We start from the raw sequence: 22,293 nt of genomic DNA on the forward strand, positions 1-22,293 counted from the left end.
CGGTCTCGACTCGACCTCGACGCCTCTAAAATGCCGTATCTTCACAAATACCGTAGTCCGACATTTGCCACTTGAGTGTTCCGTGTACATTATCGCCCCAGATGCCGCCTTCGCGCCGGGGCGACGTGCCCCAAGGTGGTACCGTTGTCAGCTCCAACTCCCGCGAACCATCGCCGTCAGCATCAGCACCAGCATCAGCTTCAACATCAACAACAGCAGCACCCCGCAAACGCCCCCGCGACTCCACTGACGATCCCGTCACACCCCCCTGCGTGCAGTGCCGCTCTCGGAAGGTAAAATGTGACCGTCAATCCCCGCAGTGCTCCAACTGTCGGCGCGCAGGCGTGCCGTGCGAGTACTCCACCTCCTCGTCGCGTGTCTACAGTATCAAAGAGGTCCTCGATGAAGTCTCGACTGTGACGTCGAGGCTTGATCGCATGGAGGAGACGTTGGCCTCCATTGCGCAATTCATTAAACGTTCTGCTCAGAGCGGGTTGCAGAGCCCGCCGACGACAGAGGGCGCTTCCGTGCCGAATACGCATCGCGAGGAGGCTGAGGAGAGTATTCAGGGCCATGGGCATGAACATGCTACGCATTCCAGCCACAACGAGCCAGAGCAAGAGGAGAGCTGGATCGAAGAGTGTCCCGCTGCTTTTGCGCTGTTTCGCTCTCTGTATCGACATCTCGCAGCTGCGCTAGAGACCACCACCGAACCACGGAATTTATTTGCGCTGGTCGCGCGGCATCCCTCTGTGCGGCAGTCTTTGGGCCGCTTGCTCGAGGAGTTTCCCTTTGATGGGAAGTGTGTTGTGTTTCCTGTCGTCGGCGATAACAAGCCTCTTACTGTGCCGCCGAGGGCGCTGGTTGAGCAGTATCTTCCTTGTTTTCTAGAGAATATCAATGCGTATACGCCGGTTTTCGATGACAGGCTGATGGATAAGGTTGCATTCTATTATGACTCGCCGCCTTGTCAGCAGATGCTCGCGCAGGGAGTGACGTTGAGTAATATTTGCTTGTTGAGCCTGACGCTGGAGAGTCGGGTTGATCGGGCCAGGGTGTCGCCGACTAGGAATGTGGAGGATGATATCGATACTGCAAGAGTGCTGCTGAAGAATTGTGATCGGGCGCTGCATGATCTTGACGCGTTTTCAAGCCCGCGGATAGAGAACGTGGACACTTTGCTTACTCTGGTACGTCCCCATTAATCCTTCCCCTCCTACAGCTTGCGAGACACTGACACCAACAGATCCTTGTCTGTCAAGAATACTACCCCCTCCCCGTCTACGCCCGCGTCACCCAAGCTGCAACTCGCTTAGTACGGCGCATGAACTATCACCAAGCACGCCCCTCCCCTGCCGGTCCATGGTCATCTATATCCGAACAAGAACGCCTCTTCTGGGTCTCCTACAGCCTCGACAAATCCCTCGTCTTCCTCTCCGGCCACCCAGGCGACCTCTACCTCTTCGACTCCACCCTCCCCATCCGCCCCTGCGACACCGAGAATCCATCAATCCACGACCTGCTCGGCGCCTACACAACCCTCCACACCATCTGGGAAGACATCTACATCTCGCTGTACTCGGCGCGCGCAACCACCGCGGCTCGACCAGACCGAGACACACACATCACGCGTCTCCGCACCAAGCTCAGCCGCTGGGCCAAACAGCACGAGAACCTCCTAACCCCCTGGCTGGCCTCCCGCAACCCAGCCCTCAAAACCCCGCAAATCGAACTAAAATACGCCCACGCCATCTCCACAATCCTCATCACCCGCTGCGACTCCTCCCTGCCTATCACCCTCCGCTACCGCGACCCCTCCATCGCCGCCCTCTCCCTGCTAACACACTTCAGCAACCCGTCCCTCCCAACCTCAGACTGCGCGATCCTCGCGCGCATGTTCCGAAACTACCCGATGGTCGCCTTCCACGATCTCTTCCTGTATATCTCGCTGTCGGGGAAGAAAGCGCTTCTTCAGGATGGGAATTTCCTTGCCACGGCACGTATCCTGCTGGAGGTTTTCACGAACGACGAGTTCCCGGACTCGTATTATACGAGGCTGTTTCGCGGGTTTCGTTGGTGCGATGAGTTGCTCGATGTGCTGATGCATGTGTTTATGGGGAAGGATGCGCTGACGGGGGGTGTGTGTCAGGAGCTGGATGAGATGGCGGATTTTGATGGTAGGTATGAGGTTGCTGCTCAGAGGGGGAGGGAGAGTCGGACTGGGTCGTTGCGGGTGCCGGTGATTCAGGAGGCTTCTGCGGACGGCGCTCATCAGTTGCTGCATTCGAATGGAAATCTAGATCCTGGATCGGAGTTTGGAATGGGGACGGGAATGGGAATGGGAATGGGAATGGGAATGGGAATGGGAATGGGTCTGGGACTGGCAGAGTCGTTCTTTGACGTTGGGCTCTTTGACGCGGTGTTGCAACCAGCGGGGCGTGTGAACCTCTGAACCCATTGATTAAGGAATCCCAAGAGTGATTATATGCCATATGGGTACAGTAGTTATTATCTAAATTTGGTAGAACCAAATACCGGTTAGCTGGTTAGTTAGCATGACCTGCCCCGTGGCGTGTCTTGAGGGCCGACGCTGCCGGCTCGGAATCAGACGCTCTTTCAGTCTACTCTCCGGGTCTCTTTTTCGTTTTTTTCTTTCTTGCGGAGAGAAACTACTGTCCCTCGCTACAAATATCTTACATGGGAGATTGGGGATTAGAATTCCAATCACCGAGTGTTGAGAGGGAGCTGTCATTGTGTGTACCGACGTTACCTGCCTATTTCAAAAGACATGGACGAGATGGAGATTGACAGCGCAGCCTTTGACTCACCAGTCTTCGTAACATCCCACAATGACCCCATCAGCCTAGTCACCCGCGTCAAGCTTCCTGGTGAATGGCACGAGACGATAAGGAAACACAGAGAGAAACAGACGTTGGTATCGATGGGCTCGAACATCCTCCCGCGAGAGCGCTTCGTAATAAGGAGATTTGAGACAGAAAAGAAAAGCGAATCGCTCAGAAACAGTGCTATGAAAACCCATGTTGTAGTCAAAGAAAAGTTAAGATAAGGCTGACTGTTTGCTGGAAAAGGGCTGTGGATGAGGGCATCCTACTGCCGCCATTGAACCGCCAAAGACCGAATGAACCAACAGCCAGGCGAAAATGTGTGGACTTCAACCAAAGAGCCTACCGCGCGGTCGTTCAAAGTGGTCTTAGCATGGGGGAGAGGCATGCTTGGTGGGAATCTGGGCTTCCAGGACCTGGGAAGGAGTGAGCAGAAAGAATTTGAAGATGCGGGAAGACGGGGGTGCGAATCCGGGGGTATTGGAGGGCATGGGTTTGTGTGGCTTTGACTGGGGCGTCGGACTTATCGGAACTGTGGTACAAGCTTGATAAAGACGCAAACTGCAGCAATGACCTGAGGCGAGGCCTGTCATTATCCCTGTTCCCGTGTCTATGGGCCGGGGAGAATCTCGCGGAGAGGACACCGGAAAGATAGCACGAGAGCCGTGACAGGACAACAGGTGTCTCACTGGCAGGCTCCGGGTGGTCTGCAGGCTCCGTCAATAAGGGGTATGTGCCGCATGAAAGTTGAAGGTCGATCTCTTTAATTTGGTACTTCATTACGCTTATGCCGATGATTTGGATATCCCTGACACAAATGCCTTGATCGATTGTGACGTAAACGTGCACTTTGAACTGCCCAGGGCGGGATTCAAATGTGCAATGACAAGGGTGAGGTTGCTTGTCGCCTGTGGCCGCGTCTGTGGAGGTCTCATGGAATGAAGCTCTGTTCAAGTCAGTTTGCTGGCCAGTTTGATGTGGATTTGGCGGCAGGTGCTTACAAGATCCTGACTCTTGGCTCTTTCAGTTTTATGCCCACCTGGGAGGCTATGGTCTCCGTTTTGGCTTTGGCCTTGTAAAAGCTGATCTTATGATGGATCACGTCGTCGGTAAGCCTTTCCCTTGCAATTGCGTTCCACCGGACGTGAACATGGTTCAATCTCCCCTCCCAGTCGTCCTTGGGCAGGCCCAAGACGTCTGGCAGGTCAGGAAGCACCTGTTGGTTGGGCATGCTGGAATGGAGATGAGTGGCTAGAATGAGAAGAGATAGCAACGATGTAGTTGGTTGCGAGGAGGGAGGTGGGTGCTACCTGGAACAGCTTGGGCTTTGTGAAAGTTGAAGATAGGTAGGTGTCTTTGAAGAATCTCATGACAGGAGTCACGTCCAGCTGCCACATGAGAGCCAGAGCCAAGGAGACAAAGAATCTTAAGATAGGACGAACAAAGACTGGACGATTCCTTTGATCCCACCCTCGATGACTCGAGACATCCTCTTAAGGCTGTACCTTTGCACATGTCTCATTCTTCTTTTCCTTACAGTTGCCAGAGCGAACCCAATGACTGACACCAACATGTCCGCCATTCTGCCCACCGAAGAAGACTCGACAGCGGATGGGGGCGGCAATGAATCCGATTTCGGCGATTTCCTGACCGACGTAAGCGACGTGGAGGATCTTGAAGAGATCACTGAGCCTTGGTCCGATTACAACACTGAGGAAACAAACAGACCATTCTACCCCGTCTTCATTGGAGAGGTTATCCAGGCAAGATACCAGATCGAGCACAAGATTGGCTTCGGAGGTTTCTCAACGGTTTGGATGGCTCACGATCTTCAGGATAAAAAGGATGTGGCCGTGCAGTTTCTCCGATCAGGCGAGGGGTCGGAGAGAGAGATTCGGAAGCACGACCAGATTCGGCATCTAGTACAGGATCAATCCCATCTGGTCACGTACATTAACACTTTTGAGATCGTGGCGCCGCAGGGTCATCGGCACCGTATCCTGGTACTACCGTTAAAAGGTCCATGCATGACATTCAAAGCCATGCAAGGTATGCCTGTTGCGAGTCGCATGTTTGCAGCAAAGCAACTGCTTATGGCCTTGGAGGCTCTGCACAAAGCCGACATCGTGCACCGTGGTTAGTATATATCCAGCCACCAAGCCTTCTTTCAACCCCTAACACCCACTGCATCCATCGAGCCTTCTTTCAGCCACTAAAATCCATTGGAATTTCTCTAGATCTGAACGACGGTAACTGCATGTGGGGAATGGCTCCCACGCACGACCTCTCGAGAGAAGCCAAATATGAAGCCCTCGGCCGCCCACGCAAAACACCCATACGATTCGTCAATCTCCCCAAGCGGGGCGACCTCGTCTACGAAATGAAAGTCCCCGAAAGCCATCGCACGGAGGACTTTTACCTCGGAGACTTCGGGCATGCCACTGTTCTCGGAGAAAGCGAGATGCAGCCAGGCGATCCGCCATGGGAATTCTGCTCCCCAGATCGGCTGCATGGCATGCACCCAACGTTTGCGTGCGACATGTGGAGCTACATGACGCTCTTTGCAATGCTCTATGTCGGTCATAGGTTTTTCCCGACCTGGTGTACTGGTGGGATCATCTCCGGCTATCTCATGTACTTTGGCCCACTGCCAGAGGACTGGAAAGGGCGATATCTTCCTCGTGGTGGAGCGCGTGACGACTGGTACGATCAAAGTGAGAAGTCCAGTGTTACGGATGGCCTGGATGCACGGCTTGCATACTCTCGCCCCGAAGTGGACACTGAAGAGCGAGAGCTTGTGAAAACCATCATGCTCAAGGTCTTCCATTATCGCCCGCAGGAGCGCCCTACTGCAACCCAGCTTCTCCAGGATGCTGACTTTAATGCGCTGATGGCCAGGTACGGCGTTTGATTCTGATTTCCATGTCCTTTGGGGGGTTAAGGCTTGTTCTGTCGACTCATCGGTTTTTGATAATGCTTCGTTCTGTCTTTTGCTGTCTGTTTCTGTTATTGGGCTGTTCCTTCGTTTACTTCTACCTGCCCTGTCCACCTGCAATCTTGTTAAGAAGTAGTTCCTGTTTTGCTTTTGTTTTTGTTTTTTCCCCTTAGAAGAAAATATATACAAAAAGAGAGTATTGTCTATAATTACAGACCACATCCGGAAACGTTTGCTGATTTGGAGAGACTGAAACACAGGTGAAGACAATGCATTCTATTGGCCAGATAACACATAGGGAGTGTCTTTATTGACTGCACCCGCGCTTGATGCCTGTTGATACCTGACTGTAGACAACACTTGCTGTGTTACGAGATTCAACATTCTACAACTCTCAGTTGCAGCCATGGACTCAACCACCACCACCCCGCGACTGTCCTTTCTCATTATCCTCATCCTCCTCTACCGCCGCGTTCGTCCGTCAGCCGTCGAAGAAACCGCTTCAAAAACGCCGCGAGAATGCGTGGCGATAATCAAGGCGACCGCTTCCCTGATACCAGAACAAACCAACTTACCCAGCACGAGGCCAGAGGCCTGCCGAACCAGGCCCTCCGAAGAGCATTTGGCGTCCAGAATGCATTTACAACCGACAATGCACCTGCTGCAAACGAGTTTGTCCGCCACGTCCGCGGTCTCATCACCACCTCGGCTGTAGACTCGACGGGTCTCTCACGCACACTTTCAAGCATGCTTTTGAATATGGACTGGGCGCTGACGGATATTCACCGGGGTGTCAGGCGGAGGCGAGTACCACTGGCACCGCTGGTACGCGCCCTGGCGCTGAAGGCGTCGCTGACAATGCTTTTCAAGACGAGAGAGGGTATCGATCTTGAGAACAAGCGCCTTTCTGATCTCGGCAACATCATACACAAATCTTGGATGGATATGAAAAGTGCAAGGGAAGAAGTTATGGAGTTCAAGGACAATTCTATCCTGAAAGAACGACTCTCCGCCGTGTTCGGGAAACATGAAGTCGAGGCTTTCGTCAAGGATCCCCAGTCAAATCCGCTGAACCTGATCCTCCCCAGCTTCGAAACCCTTTGGCGGATTGTACTCAGATTATTCCTCGTGATCCTCAACCAAGACGACTATCACCAAGCCCTCCTCGACTTTGTTCAGACTCCCACACCAACACAGTTCAAGCTAGCACTTGGCCAAGATGGTATATCAGCGGAATTACTCGTCAAGGAGGCCCTTCGCCTGTACCCGCCAACACGACGAATCCGGCGCGCATACCAGTTCGCGGATGACGACTCCATCACAACGGTGGCAGCGGATATAGAGGCTTGTCAACTCGACAAAAACGTCTGGGGAGCGGATGCATTGCAGTTTAACCCAGCACGCTGGAGGAAAGGATCGGCTTCTGACGCAGAGAGCCGGAAGTTTCTTGCCTTTGGGAGCCGGCCGTTTCTGTGCCCTGCAAGCAATGAATTCGGGTCGATGATGATTGGACTTCTTGCTGGCATCCTACTAGGTGTTGTCACTGGTCGCACTGGTCCTGAATGGGTTCTCGGGTCGGATAGCGCAACGGATATGGAGGAATTGCACACAGGGAAGAGATTGAGGAACGACAGGGACGCGTACGAGAGAGTTTTCTTAGAGCTTACTGGCTAAATTCATGACCGACAGACACAACCCGCGCGAGATCTCCTAGTAAGAATGCGACGGACTTTCCTTGCACAATAAAGACACCATCACAGCTAGTTCTCCCCTTCATCCTACCTAAGTATCCCACAGAATCCACCATTCGACCACATCATCAAGGCCAGTTGTTGCTTGGTGCAGTATATAACCTCCGTTCTCCAATCGTTCCATAGACTTCCCACCTTGCATACGACTTCACCGCATGAACATACCACCTAGGTAAGATCCGCGGCAAAAAAAAGCCGGACAGGCCATGGCAGCGAGCCCACGCGATCAACAAAAGAACTGATATCACTCCGCCCCTCAAGCGATGCCCAGCAGCGAATTGGTGTATACACACACTCCATACATGTAGCTCCTCTCGCAGGAAATGAATTCGGTATGCGAGTTCAACCGTACATGCGGTGGCTCCAACACGGACGACTTCTGCGACGGGCACAGATACTCGGTAGAATGATGGCTTTTGGTGGGTGCCGGTGTGGACATAACTCTTCTGATTGTCATGCAGCATGTTTGAATATCTTGACGTACAGTGCTCGCCGAGGGAATGGTGGGAGACATTGGTTTCTCGCAGGAATTGCGCAGCCGTAGCAGGATGGGGGTGGGTTTCTTCTACCTGTTTCTTGCGACTCTGATTGGCGCCGCTGGTGAAGCTGAGGATAAGGATATATCGAAAGATCTGTTTTTACCATAGATATGCCTGATATCGCCACCGAATACTGTTTCAAGACTTCGTTGCTTAGGGGTTGTGGATATATTCATCTTGCAGAGATGGAGTCATAGCCACCGGGAGAAGAATAGTATATCATATATTGATACTGCGGTTCGATGACCGGAAATTTGAGATCAACAAGGTGAAAGCGAGCCTTATCTACGAGATGTTGGACTAGGACTGTCGAGCTCTGCGATGCCGCCCCTGTGTGCGTTCCTTTTCATTGCACATGGCTGTGGCCACCAGACCATCGCCCACATTGTGACTCCTTGTCCTCCATGCTCCATCGTTCCATCTTCCGCGGTGCTTTCTTTGCCCAGTGTTATCTCTTCGACGTCATCAAACCCGAGCGAAAGGTACAGCTTCCGAGACCGCTCCGTGGTAGCTTCGAGCCAGACAGGCACTTCCATTTTCCACGCATCTTCCTGGACGGCCTGCATCAGAGCTTTCGCGAAGCCTGTACCGTGTTATCAATGGTATGCGACGCCGCGGCGGGCGAGGAGTACCTTTCCCTTGATGGTCATACTCCGTCCCGATCGCGAAAACGTAATAGTTCTCCTGCTTGCCCAACGCCTTCTTCTTGACTGCGCTCGTTCTCCCACTGTATTCACCCAACATCCGCTGTATCTCGTTAGATAACGGTACACCAGGATGGGTACGCGCGACATCCCACTGGGACGCTCCTTACAATCATTCCAGCCACTCCACTCCGCCACAACACACCAAGCAAGCCGAACGCAGCCGGTATGATCATCACGGGTTATCCACCGACTTCCCTAGGGGCAGCACCACCGCCGTGGACTTCCAGCCGTCTGCCTCGGAGATCACACCGCCATTGAGAAAAGCCGCTCGACACAGCCCGCGCCAGTATCGCTGTAGGTATTCCTGGTATTCTTCGTCGGAGAGGTTGCAGAGCATGTACCGGAGGACAGGATCTCGATCGAATACGCGGCCGAGGAGGTCAGAGGCGGGATCTAGGTTATCTGCAGGCAGTTAGAGTTCTGATGATGACGCAAGGCAGATGGCGTACTCCAGGTGTCGGAGGTGATGGAAACGTGAGGCATGTGGATGGTTTAGGCTGCCACGAAGCAAAATCTGTTTCGGAGAGAATGTCCGGAGGGGAAATCAGTGGCATGGAAAGGAGGAACGTGTAGGTAGTAGACCGTCTTGACCAGCCAACCTTCTTTCCACTTTGGTGGCGTGCTCAGCTCGTCTTAGAAACAGAGGAAAGAACGATCATTCTGTCATGGAGTCTACACAAAGCCAGCTTATGATTCTTCATACACAATGCACTGAGCATAGGAAACATGCTTTTACAAGTCTCCGATGGAACCTTGGCTGAGTCTGAAGACAGTCGTCAGAAGCAAGCCTGTCCCGTGGTTGTTCTGGCTCTGTCTTGCAGACATTGTTTCGGCATGCTTTGTCTCGTGAAACTTCCTTTGACAAAAGGTTTACTCGGTAGTGAACCTTTGTCATGAATGGCATTTAAACATCCTCATCCCTCTGCCCCTTTCATTTTCTTCGTCTTCTTTGATCCATCTCTTTCTCTCCTTTGCTCGGTATTAACAATCGTCCGAGTAACGTTCGAAAAGATGAATCAGCGCAGCCTTCTCAGTTTACCCTTGGAGCTTCTCCATATGGTGGTTAAGGAGCTGCAAGATGACGCACTGTCCCTCTCTCATCTGATTCAGACCTGTCAACTTTTCCACAAGATCGGACGACCGGTCTTATACGGTGACCTACTACTCGAAAACCACCAGACACGCCCCTTTCGCGACACAATCCAAATGGCACCTGGGCTGTCAGACCTCGTCAAGTCTCTTGTTGTCTATCACCACACCGTAGCCTTGGATGACCTACAGGATTTCCAGCCTCTGTTTGCCGAGAACTTTGCTCCTACAATTGGCAAGTTCAAGGAACTGAAGCGCCTTGTCCTCAAGGGCTGCGGACCTGACCATCCCTTCACCAAGCCTGGCTGCCACGAGCGACACCAGAGAATATATAACGGAGCCTATGCTAGATTTGATACTCTCTTCAAACAGGCGGCCAAGGGGGCTGTTCTAACCAAGTTGGAAACATGTATGCTGCACCACTTTCTACGCTTGATCCCTCACTGACGTTACTATAGTAAATCTCAACTTAGGAGATGTCGCACTGTGGCATATCGAGATCGATCCCATTATGTCGCACCCTAGCTTGAAATCACTCTCCATCCTCGGCGCGTCGATCGCCGGGCTTTTTCAATTCCATGGTCCGAGCCACAGCACGCCTCTCGAAAACCTGACCCTCCTATGCTGTGACATTGACGCTGATACACTTGCGGCGATGCTTTCCCTGCCGGCAGCCCTTCGGTCCCTCACAATGAAAGGAGCAACCCGCACACTCCCATTAGAGCCAAAGTATGTGCAATTCGACCGCCAACCGTACATCGACGCCATGGAACAGCAGCATAAATCTCTGACACACCTCGATGTCGACTTCTGGTATGAGATCGACGAATCGCATGACCCTATCGATCTTCACAAGCTCACCAAACTGCGCGAGCTTACAATTCGCCCTCGGGTTCTGACCGGTGTGACTAATGATGGGATGGAATACGAGGAACTTTCTCTGGCGAAGAACACTCTCGCTCCAACAATCGAACGCATAACGTTCCGCGACGTAGATGGACCCATCCCAGTCAACGTGCAGAACATGTTGGTAGAAACAATCGGTCTGTGGCGTCGTGATGATTCACTTCCTGTTCTTCGGGACATCATATTCGAGAATGCGGAGTCTGTCGAGGATGCCAGCGAGGACGTTAGTAAGGCGGTTACGAACAGCGCCATAAATGTCACCTTCCAGGATCTTGTGTCTGGTGGCAGGTTTCCGCTGGACTGCGAGTGTTGCGAATATAGTTTGGCTGGTCGACGTTATCCCAACCACGGGTTACCGCAGGGGCCTTGACTGGTCTTGGAATCAAATTGATGCAAGTGGTGTTATATGGTGATGGATTCTTTAATAGCGATCTTTATTATCTATTATTGCTTCCGGTAGGAGCTTCTGTGCTAGCTTAGGCGACGAGTAGAATACGCGTGGATTGTGTTGGAATTCAAGCAATATAAAAACCTCAAATGACCTGTCAGGTCCGGTTAAACTACACAATTTCCCTGAAACGCGTGTCACCAACTGCATAATCACAGCTCTAGTTCAATCCCAGCATATCCAAAGCAACCATATACGAAAATCTCCAGCCTTCCTATGGGAATCTGAACCAGCATCCAATAGGCCCCTAAACCCCTCCACCCTTGCCGTCCACGTCCCCGGAAACACTACCCTTGACTGCTCCCTCTATCACAGCTGCTTTCTCGGTCCTCGTATCAAATAGCCTCTGTATCTTCGCATCCTTCGACTGTCGATAACATTTTCTAACCCTCTCTGTCTATCCCTTCAGCCCGTCCAAGGAAATCTTCATCACAAAGGTTGCACCGCGCAAGTCCTCTGGTCGGTATCCGACCCTTTTTCTCCGCGCCCATAGTTCTCGGACTGCCTGGTGAGGTAAATGTTTGTATCCGCTGCTAGTTTGCTGATACTTGAGAGGGTAGAAGTCTGCTTCAATTTTGACGAGGTGCTCCAGTGGTTCGGGGGTTAGGTTTGGAGTGATAGTGAACCTGGCACCCTCGTAGCTGCAGCGAAGTGGAATTGCTCGGACGACTGGTGTGGTATTAGAGATGGAAGTGGAAAAGTGGGAAGGGGGGAGAAAGCGTCATATAGGATAGACCTGTGTCGGATTCGAGGTCCGGGGGTTTGCTGAGTGTTTGAGTGCAGGTGGTGGTCTTTGTACATGCCGGGTTGAATGATGAGCTTTACTATTGTGTCTGTTGGGTTCCTAACTAGCCTCACAGTAGAGGGGCAGTGGGGAGGAACCTTCTATGACGGGCAGGGGACTGGCGTAGATGGGTCAGATGGCAACAGAAACAAGTAGAGAGCGTGATTGACTGTCTGATATATAGGCGCTATCGAGTAACGGGGTAGAGTGTCTTAGACAAGCATCAGATCACGCACCAGGTAAATACCCATAAGACAACAGCAGATGCATTCTGTGGTATGGAACAGGAGGGGTAGCTTTATTGCCTGTTAAAAAATGTGTATGTAGTAATGAAAGTACCTGCAGATTCACTCCTACTTACAGAGTGAACCTGCTATTCTCTTCCAGCTTAATCTTGGAAAAGCAGACCAGCATCGTACTCGATTTCCTTCTCCTAGTCCTCACTTCTCCCATTGATCTATTTTCCCTATCATCCAGAATCAAGGATATCGGGTGCTTCTTGCTTGTTGCGAGCCAGGATGCCTCCTCATCAATCGTTCACGCTGGCCCTACCTCCTCCCATCCTCCGCCTGCCAGGTAACATCATCGAGAGAATCACTGAAAACCTGGACACCACATCCGTCTCGCACCTTTACCAAACCTGCCATCATATGAGGAGTATCACAGCCAGGTCTCTTTACAACACCGTTGAACTCCGCCCTGACCGAAGCATGTCGTTTACCATCTCTATCACCAATAACTTTCAGCTACGGAAGCTTGTCGAGTCCCTAAGCGTCCACGACCACCACACAATTGACACAATCTACGCCGAGAGTCTTGGACTGGTCATACCACAGCTGCGCAACCTAAAGCATCTCACAATCAAAGGTTGCTACACATCCACCCACGGCCAGTTCCTTGGAGAGCAAATGCCACAGTGGACCACCCTGTACTTACCACCTCTGCAACCCACGGCCCTGACAAAGCTCGAGTCATGTAAGCCACCTCCCAACCAGTTTCACCAAATCTAATCGACTCTCCCAGGCAATCTCTCTCTCTCCAGCGTAGACTCCTACGACCTGTCTGATCGCTCCATAATCTTCCACCACCCGACCCTCCGCCACCTCGCCATCCTCGGATGCACCCTCTCCAACCTCCCATTATACACAGACGACCTCGTACACAGCACACCCCTCCAAACCCTCGCGCTCCTCTGCGCCGACATCTCAGCCGCCACACTGCGCAAGATCGTCTCGCTCCCACGCGCCCTCACCCGATTCACAATGGCCGGCAAGCGCCAGCTCGAGAAGGCCGAATTCACAGACACAAAGCACGACCTCTACATCCAAGCGCTCGAGGTGCAGAAGGCATCCCTAGTAAACATCGAACTCGGCCTCTGGAATTTCAAGTACGAGCATTGTGCCTCCTTCGACCTCAGCGAGTTCGCCGCCCTCGAGAGCTTCACAATCACACCACTCGTCCTGCCTCCAAACTACAAGGCCACCAAACAGGACGAGACCGTGAATGGGCCTCGAAGGAGCCAGTTCCACAACCTCACCCGCCTCGCCCCCATCCCGTTCCCGGCTAGTCTCAGGGATTTAACGTTTTTTCACATCGAACACTCCACATTCAAGCACGTTGAGCGAGTCGTTCTGACTCAGCTCGCTCAGCTCGTCTCGGCTGAGAAGCTTCCGAATTTGCGCTGCATTACTTTTGCGACGCCGATCTCGTCTGGGGAATACGAACAGGCGGATCTGGATCTGCCGCATGGATGGGAGAATGCGTTTATGGGGAGGGTCAAGGTTGTTAGACTGGCTGTTCATGTCATGAAGCAGTTTCCGGTGAGGTGTGCTTGTTGTGACTATAAGCTTGGGGGGTGGGTTGTTGAGTAGGGTGGTTGGTTGGTGGGTTGGGACGGAGGAAGAAGAAGGACAGGGTGGTAGATTGAGATAGTATAGGCAATGGCTTGGGAATTGGCAAGAGTAATCTGTGTGCAGGTAAAGCATAGGAAAGGGGGGGATTGGAAAGGTTGAACGTAGAGGCAGGCGCTACGCTATGTTGTGCTACTTGGTTTGGCTTGCACAGTGCAACTTATATGGATAGATAGGATATGTATGTGGAAATGGATGGAATCCTTACGTGGTGTTTTAATGCTTTGTTCCTAGTCAGTGAATTAAATCAAGCTTGGGTGCATTAGAACTATAAAACCCTGCATCTAGCGTTTGGGATTATGAGCGCCTGCCTGCTGCAGTAGCATGCAGAGTTTCATCTGTCTGCAGCAGAGCCAGGTTGAAACAGAAGAACAGTCCGAAAAGCGAGACAGTAAGCCAGTAAATCAATAGGAATGTAGTCGCCGAGCAGGTATCGAGCATACTTGCAATCCTCATCTCATTCTAGGAGATATCTTCAGTATTTACCATCTGTTTGACAGTGTCATAGACGCCATTGTCGACCGCTAGTCTGAGCGCCTTTTCTGTTACCGTGCCATGTTCCAAAAGGACTCCCAAAACGTCATGATATCCCGATCTCAACGCGTACTCCAACGGCGTATCCTGCTCCTTGCCAATCCTCTTATCGATGCTGGCCCCAGCATCAAGCAGCAGCCGCACCATACTCTTATCGTTAGACCGAATAGCCATGATGAGAGCCATCCCGGTGTCTTCGTAATCGACATCCGCACCAGCATCGAGTAACTTCCGGGCTGCTCGAAGATTTCCCACCCGGGCGGCAGTCCCGAGGCAGTTCAAACTGAACTCGAACGCGTGGTCGAACTGGGTTTTGCTTGTCCTGCTCAGCAGTAAGTCGATCACCTCATCCGAACAGCCACCCTCGATTGCCACGTTGAGGGCGTAAAAGGGCCCATAACCCATTTGGTCTGGGCTCGTCACTTTGTCCAGGAGGTATAGCACTATCTCGTTATGCCCACCCAGGGCTGCAGAAGACAAAGCAGTTATATTGTTCTGCCATAGCGCGTCAATACTGGCGCCGGCATCGACGAGACGAATGACGCTGTCCTTCTGTCCGTGCTCCGCTGCGAGCAATAGTGCAGTGCGGTTGCTGTGGTCGCGCATCTCCAAATCCACCTCCTCGCTAATCAGATACTCCACGACAGCGGTCTGCCCGTTCTTGGCAGCTTGAAAAAGAGGCGTGATTATCGGGTCGGTCGTGAGGTTGGCTCCATACTCGGCTAGTTTTTGAAGGATCTGCAGGTGTCCATTTCTCCCTGCGGCGGTGGCAGCGGGTGCTGGACAATGGGTGGCTGTATAACTGAGAAACTGGTTTTCGAAAGTAAGGTGAAGTCGACGGCAAGTGCGCAGCAAGGCACTCATGTCGCGCTCGGACCAGAGGGGCTCAGCTGAAGTGGCTTCCTGCCAGATATTTAGCAGGAGCTCGACTGGTAGTTGATCCAGTAACATGGTGGAGATGAACAAGACAGTAAAACGCCTTTCTCGATTGTTGGAAGAGAGAGGAAGCATGGCTGGCGCACGATGGAAGTGAGACTTGGCTCCTGCACCAGCTGATGACAGATTGCACCCTTCCTTCAGCTTCAACTCTCTTACCTGCACTCAACTCTTCCGTCTGCAACCCACAATATTCCTTATATAGCACGCACCGGATCGACTGCTACCCCTACCTAACCTACTTACACGCGAACGCGCGATGGACAGACAGATTGACGTCATCCCCGTCTCCAACTCTCCCCGCAATATCGGGCGAATGATGATCAAATGAAGATGTGAGTCACAACAATCCATACTTTGAACTGCAAGAACAGCAGAGTGCATGTTATAACAATCGACGGCAGTCGCACAGCTGGCTTCCTGGCTTCCATTTCACGTTGATGCAGCCAATCCGCCATGTCCAGAACCGACCTCATCAGTTCTCTCGAGTCTACCAAAGACGAGCAGATTCGCCTCTTACAATCCTTCGTGCAAGCTCCTTCACCCAACCCACCAGGGAATACCATTGCAGTAGCAAACGTCTTGACGGACTACCTCTCGTCGATCAGCATCCCCTACAGCATCATCGAACCCCAGCCAGGACAACCTAATATTGTGTCTGAATTCGAAGGAAAGGCAGGTGCCGGTCCCCGCGTCGTGCTTAATGGCCATATCGATGTATTTCCCGTCGATGAAAACACCCGAAATGACTGGACGCGAGACCCGTGGTCTGGGGATCTTGCTAATGGTCGGATCCACGGAAGGGGCGTCGTCGATATGAAATCCGGTACTGCGTCACTGGTCATTGCCTATGCTGCTCTCTATGCACAGAGGGAGCACCTAAGGGGCAGTGTGGCGCTGGTTGCAGTCTCTGATGAGGAGACGGGCGGACGATGGGGAACGCAGTACCTGATCAAGCAGGATAAGGCGCGGTGGGGAGGGGATGTCATGCTCAGTGCTGAGCCGTCGGGGCATACCATTCGATTCTCAGAAAAGGGAACGCTGAGGTTAAAGGGAAGTGTGCGGACGAAGGGTGCACATGGGGCGTACTTGAACCTGAGGTCAGTCTTTGCACCTACCGAGGGAGCGCGGTGGGAGGCAGAATCTCATTACCTACAGCAAAGGGGCCATCCGAACCGCGACCGAGTTTCTAGCCAGCGTCGTGGAGGCAGTCGAATCTATTGAACCGAATCCACCCCCGGAGATTGCTCGCTATCTAACAGACCCCGAAGTCCTCGCCGCAGTCGACAAGGCCATGGGTCCCGCGACATCCACAATCATTGCGCAGCCAACCGTCAACATCGGCACGATCAACGGCGGCGTGAAAGTCAACATGATCCCTGATCAGTGCACCTTCGAGCTAGATATCAGGCTGCCGATCGGCCTTGTCGCCGAGGATGTTCTTGCGGTCATCAACTCACTAGCTACAAAGCATCCGAACGCCACAATTGAGATCACCACTCAGGAAGCCGCGAGCAATCCAGCTAGCTTCTCGACTATCGATCATCCCATCATTGAGTGCATAAAGAACGCAGCGAAGAGCGCAGGTGGAGACCGTCCCGTTATGATTCCTTCCATGGGCGCGACGGACTGTAAGCATTATCGGTATGCGGGGATTCCGGCTTATGTTTATGGATGTAATCCGTTCACCAGTGAGTTCTTTCAAGCGCTTACTTAGGATAGTCCTGGGCTATAGCGATGCTAACCTCAATTACAGTGGCGGGTGTGGATGAATCGGCATCTGTAGACGAGTTCCTCCATGTCACCAAGGTCCATGCCCTCACAGCTTGGCATCTCTTGCACAAATTGCAATAACGCTGTGTCTTGGTGTTTGGTATAGCAGGGTACTACGCTACAGGTCGCTAGTAGTGTGGAGGCCTGTATCTGACTCTACGCGACTATACGGTCTTTTAGGAGATGAAGGTTTAGAGATGGCTCGTACCGCCATGCCCTGTTCTTTTTACACCAATAAAGACTCTCTGGTGTCAAGATGGCAGAGGATAACACGAACTGTCGCCTGGATACAAGCGTCATATGTACAGCAAACATATCTACAATGCGAAATATCGCTTATATCATAGTTGATCACTGGCACCCACCTCCGTGATCTTCCCAACCCGAACAATAAACTCAACCTGCGCATCCCGATTCCCATGCAGCGCATCAAACTCCCTCCCTTCATCACTATCAATAGCCAGTGTATATCTTGCAGTGCCATTTCGGTAGAACCAAGTATCCGCTGTAACGTGCTTTATAGGCTCCCGACCCGTGGCCTTCGGCGTCATTGCAATCCCCACAACACTGCCACCACTAATCATTTCCACCCCGCTGTCAATGCTGACGCATTCATTCGGAGTGCTGCCGATAACAAGGCCGCAGGAGTCGTAGTTTCGAATACTGTATCGACGGAGACGTATAGGCGGCTCTTGGGTGCGTCGCAGCAGGTGAGCTCGTCGATGTCGCCGCATTCGGCCCCGAGATCTTCGTGTTCGCAGTTCTGCTCTTTAAAGAGAGAGACAATGTAGCTGTTTGCTGGCATGAGGGGGGAGAGGATTGCGAGAAAGCAGGATAGTTTGGTGAGGAAGGGCATTTCGAAGATCAGGGCGGGATCTGAAGTGAAATGGTGGAGGTGGTCCAATCAACACTGACACACTGGCCGAAAGGTTTCTTGGAAATGCAGAAAAGGCCACTCCTGAGTAAGATCGTCTTGCTGTTAGATGTCGATTGTGATGGTTGATACCTCCATACTTATATGTTTGGCGGGATGCCTGGCCACCGGGCTCTCACCACTTTGCTCATGGCTGTTGCTTTCTCGCCCTTTAACAGATAGCCGAAGTTGGTGTCCAGCACATTTTCCTGATGAGGATAGCGGCGGTGCCCTGCGCTGTTTTCTAGTGCGTACAAGAATTGTACCAAGGCAGTACGGCTCTACTATAGGCCTGGGAGAATGCCCAGCGCACACGGTACGGAAGAACCCAGGTCTTGGGCTTGTCGATCCCAACGATATCCGATCGCAGCCCTGTGAGAGGCTGAGTTCGTGGGCAACAACAGGGATCCTAACTTGGAACAACTCCGACGTACAGGGAACATGACTCAGTTTCGGCCTTGCATGATTGGAGCCCCCTCATGTGGCGAATTGCGCTGGAATCTCTGCCTTTGAGACATCTGACTGCCTACTTGGCGATTGCCTTCCTGCTGTGACAGACCTAGTACCCTCAACACACTACACCACTCTAACCTCTCACTCTCCCGCACGTAAACACTTTTCAACTGGCTAATACAATCTCACAACATGGCAAGTCACCGTAAACATGTCACAGCCGTCCCCATGCCGGAGATCGAAGCAAGAAAGGGGACCGACTTCTGGGCTTGGTATCGGGAGGTCCTGGTAAAAGGCGAAATGACGGAGACTGGCACGCCGAAGCCCGGCTGCCTTCTGCTACGTGTATGTGCATCCCTTCTTTATACCACATCCTAGAGTTCATGAACCGAGTACACTCTAACGTGTACAGCCAGGAGCACATGCAATCTGGGAGAGATTATGTACCTTCCTCCGAGGCGAACTCACGTCGCTGGGTGTACGCGACTTCTCCCTCCCGCTGCCTGCGAGTCCAGATACCTCAACTCCTGATGCTTCCGTTGATGACGGCCTCTCTGTCTCGGATCCCAACTCCGAACCGCCCATCGCCTCCACCCTCTATCCGTTACTTGCCAAATGGATTAAAACCGAACGAGATCTCCCTCTACGCCTTAACCAGTTCACATGTCGCACGCAGAATACTCCCGACCTCGCCCAGGGCCATGACCTCCCTCCGCAGCCGTTAATCCAGGATAGGACCTGCCTGGTTCAAGAAGCACATACCGCGTACTTGACACACCAGGATTCACTCGAGGAAATGGAGCAGGTTATCGCTATCTACACAAGGCTGTTTACAGATTTTCTCGCCATCCCCATCACCACGAAGCGGTACCAAACAGCCATGGAAGCATCGCCGTCCAGCGGCGCCGCGCACTCTTTGCAAACCGCAATACTCGTCGGCACAATTCTAACCCTCGGAGTTGAGATCGAAATCGCCTCATGCCGACAGCTGGGGCAGACATGGAGCAGGAAATATCACATTGTTATTCCTAGTGCTCATGGCAGTGGCAGTACCACCAGTCCTACTACACCCGCCGCAGACCCCAACCAACCTGACACGCCAACCTACGTCTGGCAAAACACATTCACCATAACAAGCGCAACAATCGGCCTCCTCGCCGCAACACATGGCGATAACCGCGGTCTGATCATCCCGCCTCGCGTGTCGGACTCTCAAATCGTCCTCATACCCTACCAAGATACTCGGAATGTCGAGTGGCATCCGCAGATCCACACGATTCTAACCAGCGTGCACAAGGATCTCTTGGATGCTGGTGTGCGTGTTATAATTGACGGGCGCACTTGGCGATCAGCGAACTGGAAGTTCCACGAATGGAGTGTGAAGGGTGTCCCGTTGCTGATTGTTGTTGGGAGCGAGGAGGCTAGGGGTGGGTATGTTACTGTTGATCGGAGGGATTTGTCCAGAGGCGAGGCAAAACGGAAGGTAAAAGTTGAGGAGGTAGGGGGTATGGTTGCGGGGTTGTTGGAGGATATTCAAGTGGGGATGTTGGAGAGGGCGAGGGAGGCACTGGAGTAGGTACGGGGGGGAGAGTGGATGATAGATGTATTGCATGCGGATAGTGAACCAGGGCCGGTGAAGGTCTATGAAGCAGACAGGAGCGAAGCATGTTTAAACACGCTCTTTCTGCTTGTCCTGATCATGCATGCTTCTGTTTACAACAACGCAAACAACACTGCTCGTTGTTACTTTCCTCCCCTTGGAGAGATCTCTGGCCTAGCTAATTCGTGCTGCTGCCAGTCAGCAATATCTCTCAGAGCTAAATGTGTAAAGTAGACACGGAGATGACAAGCAACTAAATGGCAAGGACAGTATTATTCTATCTCTGCCTAAATCCTATGGCTGCAGGCTACGCTGACTCAACCTCGCACGTGACTGGAGATGGCAGCTCGGCCTTTTTCCAAGCACCTCCACCTCGACCTCTTCCTTCCTTTCTACCAATGAGATAATGCCAGGCTTCTGGTCCCGCCTCAAACACGCTTTCTCCATTTCTACCAATCTGGGCGAACCGCATCTCCTGATCGGCAAACCAGGGGATTCCTGGTTCCGCTACACCAGAGGACGCTTTGTCTGCAATGAGGTTGAGGAGTTATCTAAGCGACATGTCACATTTGACATGGAGGCGCTTGTCAAGCGTGCCCTGAAGTCGGCCGGCTTTCCATCGGCAATGTACGATCGCACCCCCATCCAGAAGTTCATGGAGGGACGGTTCAACAAGACTTTTCTCTTTACCCTGCCCAACGGCACGGAGATTGTTGCCAAGCTGCCGAATCCGAATGCGGGGAGGCCATTCTACACCACGGCAAGTGAAGTGGCGATGATGGACTTTGTAAGAGCTTTCTCTCGTGCGTTGGAGGTGGGCCTGCTAATGTATTGGTCCAGGCTCGTAATCATCTGCAAACCCCAACGCCGAGGGTGCTTGATTGGTGTGCGAATGCAAGCAATCCCGTCGGTGCTGAATATATCATCATGGAGAAGGCTGCGGGGACTCCACTGCAGGACGCATGGCCCTTTATGAGTATGGAGGAACAGGTGGAACTTGCGAAGACAATATCCAGATTTCAGAAAGCCTGGATGTCAACTCAATTCGAGCAGTATGGAAGTCTCTACTACGAAGCTGACGTGGCCTCCTCTTGTGGTATACATGAGTATCCTCAGTTTGCCATTGGCCCGTCAGTGGCCCGCGACTGGCAGGAAGATGGCAGATTAGCCTTGCAGTTTGACAGGGGCCCTTGTATGAACACACATTCGCCATTAAGAGAACGCTACTTACAGACCGCGCTATAGGGAATACTGCGGAGAAGTACGCGTTAGCGGTGGGCCATCGCGAGATTGCCTGTGTCGAGCAAATTCCCCAACTACCCCCGACGCTCCTCACTCTCTACGAGCCCGGCAGATACCAGCGCTCTCGCCACACCAAGATTGCAGCCCTGCAAAACTACCTCCGCCTGGCTAAATACCTGCTTCCGCCAGGCCGAGCTATTACACTACCTACCCTCTTCCCCGCCAACCTTAAAGCAGAAAATATATTCGTCAACAAGAACAACCCAACGGAGGTGACATGCATACTGGGCTGGCAGTCCAGCGCAGTGCTGCCCCTTTTCGAGCAAGCCTGCCAACCACCTTTTCTTGATCTCGGAGATCCACACTTTAATCTCCCAAAGTCATTGCTCCGCGACCTCTCGGGTCTTTCACAAGACGAACTTGACGACATAGAGAATCTGACAACCGGAAGCATTCTACCTTACTACCGAACCCACATCGAGCGCACAAACAGGCCCTTATTCGACGCCATGCGATTCCGCAAATCAACCAGCTTCGACATGCTCTATGCCGCGCAGAATCTGCTTGTCGACGGCGAAGCCTCGTACCAATTCCAGTGCCTGGATCTGGAAAGCAGATGGTCTGACCTACCGGGCGTGCAAGCTGCAGGCAATCCACCGTTTCCGTTGAAGTTCTCTGCGGATGAGATAGCTACGATTAAGATGGATGCTGCGGATGCAATGCGCGGCACGGAGCTTATGGAGGGTCTCAAGGAACACATGGGCACAAGGTGGCCAGAGGGAGGATTTGTCGAAGCAGAGGATTATGAAAATGTCAAAGCGGCTCTCGCGGCAGAAAAGCACGTGCTGATTAGCAAACTTGCGAAGTCGAGACAGGAGAAAATTGAGTGGGACAAGGCGTGGCCGTTTGATGTTTGATTGTTGATGCTAG

At 52.5% G+C, this 22,293-nt stretch overlaps 12 protein-coding genes across 12 annotated transcripts; 8 read left to right on the forward strand and 4 right to left on the reverse strand.

Annotated features, from left to right (window-relative positions):
* Positions 1-101: 101 nt before the first annotated feature.
* On the forward strand, positions 102-2,452 carry BJY04DRAFT_213570 (uncharacterized protein; the record flags this gene model as incomplete). The annotated part of the gene is made up of 2 exons (XM_073714930.1): positions 102-1,190; positions 1,247-2,452. 2 exons carry the CDS (start codon positions 102-104, stop codon positions 2,450-2,452), a joined length of 2,295 nt encoding a protein of 764 aa, XP_073575845.1.
* A 748-nt stretch (positions 2,453-3,200) lies between these two features.
* BJY04DRAFT_213571 (uncharacterized protein) lies at positions 3,201-4,074 on the reverse strand (the record flags this gene model as incomplete). The annotated part of the gene is made up of 2 exons (XM_073714931.1): positions 3,201-3,789; positions 3,845-4,074. The coding sequence occupies 2 exons, from the start codon at positions 4,072-4,074 to the stop codon at positions 3,201-3,203; spliced, it is 819 nt and encodes a 272-aa protein (XP_073575846.1).
* Positions 4,075-4,414: 340 nt separating this feature from the next.
* BJY04DRAFT_229240 (protein kinase family protein) lies at positions 4,415-5,897 on the forward strand (the record flags this gene model as incomplete). The annotated part of the gene is made up of 2 exons (XM_073719019.1): positions 4,415-4,979; positions 5,081-5,897. 2 exons carry the CDS (start codon positions 4,415-4,417, stop codon positions 5,752-5,754), a joined length of 1,239 nt encoding a protein of 412 aa, XP_073575847.1. The 3' UTR covers positions 5,755-5,897.
* Positions 5,898-6,297: 400 nt separating this feature from the next.
* On the forward strand, positions 6,298-7,452 carry BJY04DRAFT_213573 (uncharacterized protein; the record flags this gene model as incomplete). The annotated part of the gene is made up of 1 exon (XM_073714932.1): positions 6,298-7,452. The coding sequence occupies one exon, from the start codon at positions 6,298-6,300 to the stop codon at positions 7,450-7,452; it is 1,155 nt and encodes a 384-aa protein (XP_073575848.1).
* Positions 7,453-8,349: 897 nt separating this feature from the next.
* On the reverse strand, positions 8,350-9,258 carry BJY04DRAFT_213574 (GNAT family N-acetyltransferase; the record flags this gene model as incomplete). The annotated part of the gene is made up of 4 exons (XM_073714933.1): positions 8,350-8,651; positions 8,701-8,815; positions 8,963-9,177; positions 9,225-9,258. The coding sequence occupies 4 exons, from the start codon at positions 9,256-9,258 to the stop codon at positions 8,350-8,352; spliced, it is 666 nt and encodes a 221-aa protein (XP_073575849.1).
* Positions 9,259-9,786: 528 nt separating this feature from the next.
* Positions 9,787-11,140, forward strand: BJY04DRAFT_213575 (uncharacterized protein; the record flags this gene model as incomplete). The annotated part of the gene is made up of 2 exons (XM_073714934.1): positions 9,787-10,273; positions 10,323-11,140. 2 exons carry the CDS (start codon positions 9,787-9,789, stop codon positions 11,138-11,140), a joined length of 1,305 nt encoding a protein of 434 aa, XP_073575850.1.
* Positions 11,141-12,520: 1,380 nt separating this feature from the next.
* BJY04DRAFT_213576 (uncharacterized protein) lies at positions 12,521-13,873 on the forward strand (the record flags this gene model as incomplete). Its single annotated transcript, XM_073714935.1, has 2 exons — positions 12,521-12,977; positions 13,026-13,873. 2 exons carry the CDS (start codon positions 12,521-12,523, stop codon positions 13,871-13,873), a joined length of 1,305 nt encoding a protein of 434 aa, XP_073575851.1.
* A 295-nt stretch (positions 13,874-14,168) lies between these two features.
* BJY04DRAFT_178402 (ankyrin repeat domain-containing protein) lies at positions 14,169-14,958 on the reverse strand. Its single transcript, XM_073709732.1, has one exon. The coding sequence runs from the start codon at positions 14,849-14,851 to the stop codon at positions 14,375-14,377; it is 477 nt and encodes a 158-aa protein (XP_073575852.1). The 5' UTR covers positions 14,852-14,958; the 3' UTR covers positions 14,169-14,374.
* Positions 14,959-15,813: 855 nt separating this feature from the next.
* BJY04DRAFT_178403 (uncharacterized protein) lies at positions 15,814-17,259 on the forward strand. The gene is made up of 3 exons (XM_073709733.1): positions 15,814-16,482; positions 16,541-17,073; positions 17,139-17,259. Exons 1-3 carry the CDS (start codon positions 15,839-15,841, stop codon positions 17,234-17,236), a joined length of 1,275 nt encoding a protein of 424 aa, XP_073575853.1. The 5' UTR covers positions 15,814-15,838; the 3' UTR covers positions 17,237-17,259.
* A 12-nt stretch (positions 17,260-17,271) lies between these two features.
* BJY04DRAFT_178404 (uncharacterized protein) lies at positions 17,272-18,211 on the reverse strand. The gene has a single exon (XM_073709734.1). The coding sequence runs from the start codon at positions 17,887-17,889 to the stop codon at positions 17,497-17,499; it is 393 nt and encodes a 130-aa protein (XP_073575854.1). The 5' UTR covers positions 17,890-18,211; the 3' UTR covers positions 17,272-17,496.
* A 411-nt stretch (positions 18,212-18,622) lies between these two features.
* BJY04DRAFT_178406 (uncharacterized protein) lies at positions 18,623-20,149 on the forward strand. The gene is made up of 2 exons (XM_073709735.1): positions 18,623-18,866; positions 18,934-20,149. The coding sequence occupies exons 1-2, from the start codon at positions 18,714-18,716 to the stop codon at positions 20,095-20,097; spliced, it is 1,317 nt and encodes a 438-aa protein (XP_073575855.1). The 5' UTR covers positions 18,623-18,713; the 3' UTR covers positions 20,098-20,149.
* Positions 20,150-20,527: 378 nt separating this feature from the next.
* On the forward strand, positions 20,528-22,280 carry BJY04DRAFT_213581 (uncharacterized protein; the record flags this gene model as incomplete). The annotated part of the gene is made up of 3 exons (XM_073714936.1): positions 20,528-20,908; positions 20,962-21,313; positions 21,367-22,280. The coding sequence occupies 3 exons, from the start codon at positions 20,528-20,530 to the stop codon at positions 22,278-22,280; spliced, it is 1,647 nt and encodes a 548-aa protein (XP_073575856.1).
* Between the last annotated feature and the right edge of the window lie 13 nt (positions 22,281-22,293).

Source organism: Aspergillus karnatakaensis (genome assembly GCF_047715665.1).
Source record: "Aspergillus karnatakaensis strain CBS 102800 unplaced genomic scaffold BJY04scaffold_4, whole genome shotgun sequence".
Lineage (NCBI taxonomy): Eukaryota > Fungi > Ascomycota > Eurotiomycetes > Eurotiales > Aspergillaceae > Aspergillus > Aspergillus karnatakaensis.